The 13,229-nt window shown below is 38.3% G+C and overlaps 1 protein-coding gene across 1 annotated transcript; it reads left to right on the forward strand.

Moving 5' to 3' along the window:
* The first annotated feature begins 772 nt into the window (after positions 1-772).
* LOC111151730 (olfactory receptor 1A1) lies at positions 773-1,702 on the forward strand. Its single transcript, XM_022509897.1, has one exon. The coding sequence runs from the start codon at positions 773-775 to the stop codon at positions 1,700-1,702; it is 930 nt and encodes a 309-aa protein (XP_022365605.1).
* Positions 1,703-13,229: the final 11,527 nt, after the last annotated feature.

Consider the following 13,229-nt stretch of genomic DNA (forward strand, 5'->3'; position numbering starts at 1 on the left):
GTGTGATTATTGATATTAGAGAGTTCTCCCAAGAGGTACTCCCTATCAAAAGAGGTGGTGAAATTCTTAGAAAAAGGGACATTTGGGGAGGAAATTCCCTAGGCTTGTTATTACTAGGACATAAATCCAGTGATCCTAGTGTCTTACAATCATCCAATGTCACTGTAGACACCTGCTATTTCCTGGGCCTGGGATCACTATTAGTTTGGTCATTTGGACAACTCCCAAGTTCATGGTTTGTCCTTGTAATAACATATCCTTTGCACGGGCGTATCTTGTCATATATTCCAAAATACTACCCTTTCTTTGTCAAGTGTAATAAAATTGGCATTGTGACTTTTGGTTTTTCCATTATATTGTAAAGTCCCTGAGAGCAAAGACTATGTCTAACATGTTGAATAAGTGGACTAAAAATTGTATTTTACACATATTTTTTCCATAAGCCTAGCAAAGTATCTAGCACATACAATATAAAAAATATTGCTTAATTGACTAAATCCTAGGTGTTTGAGGGATGGTTCTGGGATGGAGGAGGGTGGGCATCTTTGATTCACAGATTGCTCACTTCTTAGACATTTTGTCAAGTGCTAATTGTTGATCAGTCCCATGGATGAGCAAGGATAATTGCCCAAAATGTTGGCTATCCCTGGATTCAGCAAATGCTTCATAGAGATTGCTGGTCACTTGAACCAAAACCGATGGATAAGGAAGATCATCACAGTAACTTCGCTAATATTTCTGGATTCCTCTCCCCTTTCTTAACAATGGAGCCATGAGAGAAGACAACCAATCCTCTACCTTGGAATTCATCCTCCTGGGAGTTACTGGTCAGCAGGACCAGGAAGACCTCTTCTTCATCCTCTTCCTGTTCATTTATCCCATCACATTGATTGGAAACCTGCTCATCATCTTGGCCATTCGCTCTGACATTCGCCTTCACAACCCCATGTATTTTTTCCTTGCCAATCTCTCCTTTGTTGACATCCTCTTCTCCTCTGTAACCATCCCTAAAATGCTAGCCAACCATGTCTTAGGCAGCAAAGCCATCTCCTTTGGAGGATGCCTAACACAGTTGTATTTTATGATTGCCTTGGGTAACACAGATAGCTATATCCTGGCTGCAATGGCATATGATCGTGCTGTGGCCATCAGCCGCCCACTTCACTACACAACAATTATGAGCCCACGGACATGTGTCTTCCTAGTTGTTGGGTCTTGGGTGGTTGGAAATGCCAATGCCCTCCCCCACACTCTGCTCACAGCTGGTCTGTCTTTCTGTGGCAACAAGGAAGTAGCCAACTTCTACTGTGACATTACCCCTCTGCTTAAGCTATCCTGTTCTGACATCCACTTTAATGTGCGGATGATGTACCTAGGGGTTGGAGTCTTCTCCATGCCATTACTGTGCATCATCATCTCCTATATTCATGTCTTTTCCACAGTTTTACGGGTTCCATCTACCAAGGGTGTGCTCAAGGCCTTCTCTACCTGCAGTTCCCACCTCACAGTTGTTTCTCTGTATTATGGGACAGTCATGGGCATGTATTTCCGCCCTCTAACTAGTTACAGCCTCAAGGATGCAATCATAACTGTGATGTACATGGCAGTGACCCCAATGTTAAATCCTTTCATTTATAGTCTGAGAAACCGAGACATGAAGGCTGCCTTGGGGATACTATTCAGCAAGAGAATCTCCTCATAACCAATGTGATATTGGAGAATATAGTCACTAATTGGGTGCACTTGGAAATCTAGCCCTAATATTCATCTCCTCCACAAAGCTGCCTTTGATCTTTTCAGCTACAAAGTCCTCTTCTCTGAAATCTAGAAACAGTTTATAATATATCTCATTTAATTTATCACCTTGTACAGATTATTATCCTTTAGGCAGCACAGAAATATTGGGTTCATGTCCCAGATAAGCTACTCAAATCAGAGTGAAGTTGAAAAGGTCTGAGGTTCTGCTTCTACATCAACATACTGGGAATAATAATATCTGTCCAGCATGGCCACAGGATGTGAGGATCACAATAGCCCATGATTTAAAGGTTATAAATCACTATTCAAATGTCTGATTATTACTATTATGTTAATTACCCCTACTATGCTTACAAGCCACTGAGGGTAAAAAGTGTCTTAAGACTTCACTGTACTTCTCATGGTCTTGGTCATATAAAGTGTATCCATGATTCTTGTTGGAAAATGGGATGAACAAATGAAAATATCACTCTGAACTGTAATTTCATAATGATAGCCATAATCAGACTAGACTTTCTATACCCATCCAGTAAAATCTTTAAAGGAAATTACCTAGGCAGAGATTTTTGTTCTTACTGTATCATTGCTTAAACTAGACTGTTTCTAAAGAGTATAAGATTCTGCCTATAATCTTAACAAAATGACACTCATTAATTGAGTTACTGCATTCTAAAGTAAAAAATATTCTGACTTACTTAATTACATCATGAAATAAATTTACAGTGACAAAAAACTGGGGTGCCAAATAAATGCAGAATAAAAGAGCAGTATTGAAAATGATGTGACCTCATTTCTCCATCAGGGAAGATGAGACTTTGATTCTGAATAATCAGCCCTGACATTTAAGTGATAGTTGCTAAACAGAAATTGTTAATCCAGTGGGTCACTATCCACCAAGGAACCCCAAAACCTATGATTTGATTCAATTCATGAGGAAATTATAAAACTTTCTCAAAATGTTAATAATATATAAGTGATTGTCCCTAAGTATCATATTTCCAAACAGGGTAACATCAGGAAGAAAGAAGTTGAGTGTATCTTAGAACAGTATACAAGCTGTTTTGTTATCTTCTATTTTTAACTGCCAGTGAAAATATAAAATTATTTTTTTTCTGTAGATAATTCACATTGTCAACTAATTGTTCATGTTGGAAGAATTTGGATGTTGGAAGGTGACATCATTCACCATTTAATGCTTTCTGGGTGTCTAGATCACCAAGGATGAGAACTATCCCAGTTATCTTCTTTTCAACCAAAAAGGATTTGATTACATATGCATATGATCTGTGTAAATGATTGGCCAAAACGTAGGGAATTTTCAAGGTTGGCCAATAAAAATGTTCTATAAATGTATTGCCTGTCTCTCCCCCATGAGAGTATGAAGATTTGGGGTCTGTTTTGTTCACTGTAGTGTATTCAGTACTGAGACATGCTGACATATAGTAATTATTTAATAAATTTGTATGAAATGAATATTTGAGTCCCACAATAATATGTTTATTATATGACAATAGTATGACAAATGCAACAAGATTAATTTTGTTGTTGTGGGTAAGATTAAGAAGGCCAAATGGTATGAGATGTTTCAAATATTTCCCATAGTGAAATATTAAGTGCCAAGGAAGAGTGTATAAAAGAAGACCTGACAATGTAGGTTCTTAGGAGAACTCCATACCACATAGCTACTCTATATCAGTCTCACATTATTCTTTTGTTTAATTTGGGGAAGGTAAGTTAACCTCCTCTACTGTATCCTGCAGTAATCATAAGAATCTACGTGTATATATAAAAGGCAAAAAAATCACTGTACCTGCATGTCAAGTCATTGTCTCACCCATTTCCCTTTGACTCTGTCCTGGGATAATTTAAACACTATAATTTAAATTATTTTACATGCCAATGCCCAGGGATTGACTAAGTCTGGAAAAGGCTGCTGTATATAGCTGGTATATCAGTTTGGGTCAGTTCAGGCCCATTTAGAAAACATAAATCACATCTGGTATTTTGATACCAAGAAGATTTAATACAGGGAAGTAGAAACACAAGAAACAACAGATGCTGGCGAGGATACAGAGAAAAAGGAATCCTCTTGCACTTTTGGTGGGAAAGCAAACTGGTGCCCTCTGGAAAACTGTATGAAGATTCCTCAAAAAGTTTAAAATAGAACTACCCTACAATGCAGCAATTGCTCTACTAGGTATTTTTCCAAAGGATACAAAAGTACTGATTTGAAGGGCTACATGCACCCCAATGTTTACAGCAGCATTATTACCATTAGCCAAACTATGAAAGGAGTGCAAGTGTCCATTAACTGATAAATGGATAAAGAAGATGTTGTATATATATATTCAGCCATCAAACAGAATGTAATCTTGCCATTATATATACCACATTCAGATGTGGTATTCAGCCACCAAACAGAATGTAATCTTGCCATTTACAATGAGGTGGATGGAAGTAATAGAGGCTATTATGCTAAGTGAAATAAGTCAGTAAGAGAAAGACAAATACCATATGATTTCTCACATGTGTGAATTTAAGAAACAAAACAGATGAACATGAAGAAGGGGAGGAAAAATAAAATAAGATTTAAAAAAGAGGGGAGAAAAACCATAAGAGACTCTTAACTACAGTGAACAAACCAGGGGTTTCTGCGGGGGGGGGGGGGCGTGGGAGGATAGGCTAAATGGGGGATGGGCATTAAGGAGGCACTTGTGATGAGCACTGGGTGTTACATGTAAGTGATGAATCACGAAGTTCTACTCCTGAAACCAATACTACACTATATGTTAACTAAGTTGATCTTAAATAAAACTTGGAGGGGCTCCTGGGTGGCTCAGTGGGTTAAAGCCTCTGCCTTCGGCTCAGGTCATGATCCCAGAATCCTGGGATGGAGCCCCACATCCGGCACTCTGCTCAGAGGGTAGCCTGCTTCCCCCCCCACCCCCCACCTTTCTGCCAACTTGTGATCTCTGTCTGTCAAATAAATAAAATCTTTTAAAAATAATAATAAATAAATAAAGGGAAGTAGATACATAGATTTGTCCTGAAAAAGACCATAGGAAAAAAAGATGGATGTGAAGGTCCAGAGACTATTAACTGCAAGAAGGCATTTACTCCCCATAGGTACAAAAGGGAAAGGTGGTGTCACCAGAAACTGGAAGCTCAGAAGAGGGATGATCACATGTCTGATGTTCATGTCGCTGAGTAGAGCTGTCAAAATAGATGCCACTTGGTTTTCACCTGCTGAGATGACCCAAAACTTCACTCCTGAGGGATCTCAGTCCACAATAATACTACCTTTGTTGTTGTTGTTGTTGTTGTTGTTGTTGTTGTTGTTGTTGTTTGGTTGCTGTAGTTCCTGTTAATCTCTATTATTGGACATGGAAATACAAAAGTCACCTCAGTGGGGCACCTGGGTGGCTCAGTCAGCTAAGCCACTTCCTTCGCCTCAGGTCATGATCCCAGGGTTCTGGGATCAAGCCCCACATTGTGCTCCTTGCTCAGGGGAGAGCCTGCTTCTCCCTTTCCCTCTGCTACTCCCCTTGCTTGTGCACTCTCCCCCAACCCCATCAAATAAATAAATAAAATCTTTAAAAAAAATTTCACCTCAGGCATAGTTCTAGACATGGTCCTCCTTGCCCCTCATTGTGTGAAGGCAACAACACGTCCTTGGTAATTGGGTTATCTCTCCAGCCAGTAGAGGAATTCCTTTTTCTGAATGTCCTGCAGAGACATGCTACAATTTTACCGAATCTAAGTAACATAATAGTAATATTTAAAAATGTAAATCCCCAAACATTGTTACTGATACCCCTTTTTAAGGCTAAAAATAGCTAAACCAACAAAAAACAAACTTTCTGTGAATAGATATATATGCAAAAACAGTGTACTATAAACAAAAGAAAGGCAAAGATAGCACAGGGTTCAGTATGAGAGGAAATTCAAGAGTGGAGAGTCAGGAGAATGCACCTGGGTATACCATGTAGTTAGATACGAGTTATTACTAAAGACCTAACTCTCAAGTTGCATGGTGGGTCTAGGGGTATTTATGGTATTATGTAGATAGATAGATGATTGACTGATTGAAAATAAAAGCTCTGCATGAGGCAATAATGAGGGTTTGTGTTGAACTAAAATTGGGTAGACCAAGAACAGTATGGGAGCATAGGATTGGTGAGACCAGGAGTTTAATTATACAGCTCAAAGAAATCTAAAAAAATAATGAAGATAGAGAAAGAGGATCCACAGTTGACTCTTGAACAAACATGGTTTTGAACCTCACAGGTCCACTTATGCATAAAATTTTTATAGAACAGTACTATAAATGTATTTTCTCCTCCTTATGATTCTCTTAATAAACATTTTATATTCTCTAGCTTATTGTAAGAATACAGTATATAATACAACATACAAAATATGTGTCAATAGACTTTTTGTGTTATCAGTAAGGCTTCCAATCAACAGTAGGCTATTAGCAGCTAAAATTTGGGGGAATCAAAAGCTACTAGCAGTTTTTTTGTTTGTTTGTTTTGTTTTTTACTGTGTAAGGGATTGGTGTCTCTAACCCCCAGTTGTTCAAGGGTCAACTGTAAATACAAAGGTAATGGAAATAGAAACTATAGAAAACAATAATTATTATGAAAGTAGTAAGTAAGGAGATATCTTTAAGAGCTTAAGGTTTCACTAAAAATTCAATGATGCATTTAATAAAAATTGTAAGCAAGAAAGTCATTTAAGAAAAATTAATTCCATGTTTTTAAGAGTTCTTATGGGACATTTTCATGGAGGTATTCAATAAAATAGTAAAATGAAAGATATGAAATTTTGGAGTAAAATTAATAGCACATGGACCATAATGTAGTGATAAGTAAAGTTATGGAAATAGATAAAATCATCTAAGAGTATAAGATTCAAACCTGAGAGTCTTGTAGCGCAACAAAATTTCAAGAAAAGGAGCCATGATGCAGAATGAGGATTCTAGTGGGGGAAGTAAGACACTTGTACATTCTGGAATTGATGTCAAGCTACATATCTGTCTCCTTTTTGTAACAGCTAAAGCACATAGCAGTGTATTGTCACAGTAATGTTGAGTAGGCACTCAACTCAAAACAATGAAACAATAGCCAACAGAAGGAAAAGAATGATATATAAGTGCTACAAAAGAAATTTAAAACATGCCATGCAGGCTTAGAAAAAGTAAATAACTTCATTAAATATCAAATATACATTTGTATGCAGTTGTATGTATTTACTGTAATATACATATTATTGTGTCTTTTAATTTTCCTTTTTTTAGGATTTTGTTTATTTATTTGAAAGAGAGAGAGAGTGTGTGTGTGTGAACATGAGCCAGGTGGGGGGAGGGGCAGAAGGAGAGAGAGAAGAAGGCTCCCTGTTGAACAGGGAGCCTGATGTGGGGCTTGACCCCAGTACCCCAGGATCATGACCTGAGCCAAAGGCAGATACTTAATAGACTGAGACACCCAGGCCCCCCTGTGTCTTTTAATTTTCAAAATAGCCCTGTGGCATAGAAGAAATTAGCCTTCCTTTACAGATAAGAAAGTCATATCTCCAAAAGGTAAAGTGACTTTTCAATGTCTTTTAATTAGTAAGATGCAGGTCTAGTAAGATGGAATTTGAGCCCAGTTTCCTCATGAGGAATGCTCTTCCCTCAACTCCACCACTGACCCACTGAAAAGATACAAAATTCTAAGGGATATCTAAGTATATCAGGATGCATGCACTTGCAGAGCCATGGCTAACACTTTGACAAGCAGAGTGAACTCTCAGCCCTTAGTAGAGCGTGAGTTATAGTTCAGAGATGGGAAACATGAGCTCATAGAAGTTAGCAAATTTTGATACAAATGAGAGAAATTATCCTTCTCTGTTTCTGTCTTCAATCTGTCAACCCAAATTTATCCAGTGCAGACTGAAGTAGATGCTGAAGAATTCCACAAATAGCTTGATAGTGTTCAAAAAAAGAGAGTCCAAAATGGTGTCAGCATTCCCAAACTGATGCTTAATATATAATCTAATTGCAGTTTCAACTTCCCCTAGAAATGTAGTCTTAATTGGTCAGTCAGAAATTTTTCAATCTGCCCTAATGAGATCGCCACATGGGCCCTCAGCATCTCCCAAAGAAAGAGGAGGTCATCTACATGATAAGACCCCTTGCTTTTCCCCCAAGCAAACAACCCCTTCTAGAACAATCCTTTTTTTTTTTTTTTTTTGCTAGTAACTTTCTTGGTCTGCACCCACTTACCATGAAAACCTTCCATTTTGTAAAACTCCTTGTAGTGCCTCTCTACTTGCTACTTGGGGAGTTGTCTGATTCATGAGTTATTTAATAAAGCCAATTATATCTTCAAATTTACTTGGTTGAATTTTGTTATTTAACACTAGTAACATAAATCACAGCTATCATATTCCATTCCTCCTCTGGTTTTCCAGGAAGTCATGGGAAAATTTAAAATATGTGGCATTGGCCCATGGGTTTAGGCAAAAATCAAAGCAGGAAAAGTATTCCTTTTCTAAAATTACACCTCTTTATTTCTGAAGAAAGGAATAATATAAGAACCTTGTGTCCTCTGAGGACAATTGCTCACTGTCTAGAGTTAATGAGAAGCACTGGGGCTGTAATCTCTGATGGTTGCAGCAAGCCTTGAAAGATGTCCCTGTGTTGCTGGTGAATAAAATGCTAGGATCCTACCCAGACCACAGAGGTGTGATGGCAGGTCCTTAATACCTTAGTGTCTCCCAGACCAGCCTACAACAGAGATACAACATTGGATTCTCAGTCCTTTTGGGTTTTGGTATTTCATAGAATTAATTATCTTTAATTTGATGGATCTTGAGATTGGTCCTGCCTATAGCTAAGAATAGCAGAAACTTACTTCCAAAGATGCTGATGAAATTACTAGAACACATTTCTCATGGGTCCTATGAACAAGTAAAAGGGGCAGACATTAGCAAAATTCTGAATTAAATATCAGGGGTGTTTCATGGTGGTTATCAAGCTCCATGTGGTATTCCTTGAATGCTGCATCCCAGTATGACATATGTTGGCATGGTCATAATCAACCTGGAAATCTTGTACCTTTTTCACAGAATGGACCAAAATTAAAAGCTCTCTAATAAAGTGAGACAAAAAAGAGAAATTTGAGCAAATGCAGTAATGGCAAGAATCATTCAACACATCCACAACATGAAGCAAATTTCCTTTTGGTGCCTCTAAAAGATGCTTCTGTCTCCTTCCTCTAACCATCCAGAGTGGGAGAGAGGTATGTGAAGCAGATGAAAGCCTTCCAGTTACACCCTTAGTGACTGGCAAGAACAACCAGGTAAGAGCTAGAGAGGAAGATACATGACTCCGTTCTGCCTCTTTTCTCCCCCTTTCTCCTGTGTCCATTCCACACTGTAGTCATCTGGTTGCCCATCTCTCACGAACAGCTATGTGACAACAGTGATGATATACATTGCTTTAGAGCAGAGACCCAGGTCCTTGAACTCTTATAGACAGTGAGAGTCATTGTGCTTTAAGGAGAACAGAGCACAGGAATCAGCAGTGACTTCTCTCCAAATAATTCCATGATGATCCTTTTCACTCAACCTCTAACCTTAGAAGGGCACACAAATGCACACACACACCACGCACATGTACAAACACACAACATACACAATCATGCCCACACACCACATTAAGGCATTAAAAGGATATGGCTCCAGCTAAAGAAATTTATCTGTTATTTACAGAATCTTCAGTAAAGAGAGGCTACGTTATACTGCATTGTCTTTCACTTTATACATTTTATGAGCCCTTGGTTTGGTTTTGGAGAATGGTTTCCTCAATTAATTTATTCTTTAATAAGTACTACTTTCATGTAGTTCAAACTTCAAAATGACGTAAAAGATATGTATGAAAATCTCTCTCCCTCTCCTGTGTCTCATCCACCCAATTCCCATACCTCTAACAAGTAATCACTTGTTAGATTATTAGATTATTGGTTTCCTGTTTATTCTTCCAGAGATTTTTAATAAACATACAAAATATTATTTTGGGAGGTGGGAATAAACTGTTATATATAGAACCAATGTAGGAATAGGACTTGGAAATATTCCTGATCATTCAGTCCCCAACTACCACATTATTCCTTGTTTCTAACATTGTAACTTTTACTTTTTTCCTCCCTGGATGTTCCTTTCCTCACCTGTGGGGAACAGGGCTTCTCTAAATTTCATTTCTGTTTTCAAATGTGAACCTGAGTTCAGAGGGCTTCCAAGTTAAGTTCACTAAAAATTATAATCGATCAACCACAAAAAGTGTATGTTAAAAAAGCATGCAGCCATATAGAATATGAGAATGAATTTGTTTTGAGTCTCAGGAGTTATATTTTATAGCAAGCCTGGGGAAATCCCCAATGTGGAAAAACAATGCTCTGAATGAGTTTTATGTTTTACAAGAGATGGCCTCAAAGTTGGAAGCAAACATAGAAAGAAAGGACGGCACATGGTCTCTAATCTGTGACTTAGCTAAGAGGAAAGCTAGTGGGGGGAGTTAGGGTTTCTGTCTGATGAGCCAGAAATAGTCAAGAGACAAGACTGATAAGAGTGAAGATGCTGAGACCCTTTTGATCTGCCTTGAGCTAATAAGCCACCTCCGTCCTGATGGAGGGAAAGGGGAGGGTCAGCTCCAGGCAGTGGAAAAGGCAAAAGCTCTGGAGGTCAAGGAGCCACAGAAGTTAACTGTGGTTAGAAAGGGCATAGGGAAAGTCAACCAATGCAGCTGTGTACAAACACGCAGCTAGTCCCACTATTCCCCCACTACACAGAGAGCTCTAAGGGTTTGGAGATTATAGAATCTAGTATTGTGGCGACTCCTAGAAGAGAGAGGGGGAAAGACCACCTATCATGATCACATTTCAGCCAATGACACACAGCAGGTGACCTTGCAGGTATCACCTGCTAACAGACAAATTGTGGTGACTTAAGGACACCAGGAGTGGGGTGGAAAGAATAGGTCTTGCAATTAAACAGTGAGCCTGGGTCCAGGTTTTACACTTGCTGGATGTGACTAGAGAGTTAGTGGTTACTTATTCATTTTTCTATAGGGGTAGGTTATCTTTTACCAATTCATTAAAATTATTGATTACTCTTTTAAGAATATTAATTCTTTCTATAATATACGTTAAAAATAACCCCCCACTTTTTTTGTCTTTTCGCTTTGTGTGTGATCTTTTTCTTTAAAAGGATAATTTTTAAATTTAATCTGATTAAACAAATTCTCTTTTCCTTTTCTTTTCAATGCTTCCATTGTTTTTTACTTAGGCCATCCTTGTTCCAAGATCAAATAACTATTATGTGGTATTTTTTTCTGGTCGCTTTATAGTTGTATATATATATATACACTTTAACCACCTGAAATTTATTCAGTAAACACTGTGAGGACCAATGTAGGAATAGGAGATGGGAATGTTCCTGATCATTCAGTCTAAATTCACTTTCCCCATAGAGTCAACCAGCTTGTCCCAATACGATCTGTTCAATCTCCCTTTCCTTTCCTACCATTTGCACTACCATCTTTAGCAGAGTTTACTTATGTTTACTGTGCTGTTTCTGTGCTTTCTATTTTTTCCTTTGATACGTTTTTTAATAAGGAAGGGGAGCAGTGTGCAACATGCCATGCAGTATCTACATACAAGAGAAAGATAGTTTGGTGAGAAATATATATGGTCAGGGAGAGAATAAGATACCACTATTGCCTGGTGAACAGTAATTCCAGTGGGTGCAGCTAGGGCTGACAAATGCATAGGACATGCTTAAGTTTGGAGGGGAACAGGAGCAAGGTGGAAAACATTCTGTGAATTAATTCCTCAGATGAAAGAGTGCTCCATTCCCAGAATTTTATGTAGTATATTTGTTTTGTTTGACATCTTTGTGTCTCTGTCACCATAATGTTTTCTGCAAATTCCTATGGCCAAGACATTATGAACTCAAAGCTATGTGTAACTACTAATCAAAAGGTGCAGGCTGTTCCCTCTGCCTGATATTACTTCTAACCAATCTCCCTTTCAATTCTTTCTATTCTTTGAAGTTTATTTATTAACATGACAGATACTTGCTGAGCACTTATGTTATATCAGGCTCAGGGCTAATGCTAGATTTCAAAGATGAACAAGATGACATTTTCTTAAGCTGCTCTCAAAGATACAGTAGAATGGAGGACACAGACAAGTAAATAGGTGGTCACAATCTGGAGTGACACATGCTGTAATGGGAGACATGCAGGACCAGAAGGGGCATGAACCTGAGTTAGTTATAAAGAGGGTAAGTCAGGGAAGACTTCCTCAAAGAAATGACATCTAAGCTGAGACATGAGGGAAGACTATTCTAGCACAAGAAAATAAGATGGAAAAAAGCCCAAATGTGAAAAAGTATCTAGATCTTCTAAATAATTGAAAGTATAATTGTTCTTAGGATATAGAATGGAGAAGGAATTCATGAGTCAATGGAGACATCTATAATAAGCGCCAGTATGAACAAGGGTCTTCAGGCCATATAAAGAAGTTTAGGGCTTATCCTGAGAGTAATGAAAACCCCCGAAGAATTTTTCAGGTGGAGTGACAAAATCAGATATGATTTGTAGAAAGCCCACTCTCTCTGTGGTGAGGAGACCAGATGACAGATGGGTATGCCTACAGGCTAGAAGAATGACTGCCTTAATCTAAGTGATAAATGAGTATCCTGAACAAAGGTAGTGACAGCTGGGACCAAGGACAGTGGATAAATTTTTTTAAATGGGTAAATTTTCACTATGTTGAGAAAGTAAAATCACCAGGATTTGGTAGTATTTGGATACAGATGAGGAGGAAGAAAAATTGGTCTATAATGGCATCCAGGTTTCTCATCAGTCCAGCTGTATAGATAGTGGTGATGATGATTTCAGCATTAGATATGTTTTTCAACAATTCCAAACCTTTTTTCCAATAGCCATGCTTTTCAAAATATTGGGAAAATATGCTAAAGATTTATTTGACCTGTGAAGTCTTTGGATGGGTTAATGTCACAATGTCCACATGAGTACCACAGGAGTTATGCAAACAAACAACTCCAACGTAGCTTTAAAGTACATGCATTGAATTAATGCTTATATAATTTTTTTTTAAAAGAAACCTCTTGGGGTGCCTGGGTGGCTCAGTGGGTTAAAGCCTCCGCCTTCGGTTCAGGTCATGATCCCAGGGTCCTGGGATCGAGCCCGGCATCGGGCTCTCTGCTCAGCAGGGAGCCTGCTTCCCTTCCTCTCTCTCTGCCTGCCTCTCTGTCTACTTGTAATCTCTGTCTGTCAAATAAATAAATAAAATCTTTAAAAAAAAAAAAGAAAGAAAGAAAGAAACCTCTTTCCCACTGCAAACAAATCTTTGGTTTCCCATGGCAGAAAGCACAGGCATTTGCAAATACTCAATTGAACTATA

This window comes from Enhydra lutris, unplaced genomic scaffold, assembly GCF_002288905.1.
Source record: "Enhydra lutris kenyoni isolate GAN:26980312 unplaced genomic scaffold, ASM228890v2 scaffoldscaffold26, whole genome shotgun sequence".
Lineage (NCBI taxonomy): Eukaryota > Metazoa > Chordata > Mammalia > Carnivora > Mustelidae > Enhydra > Enhydra lutris.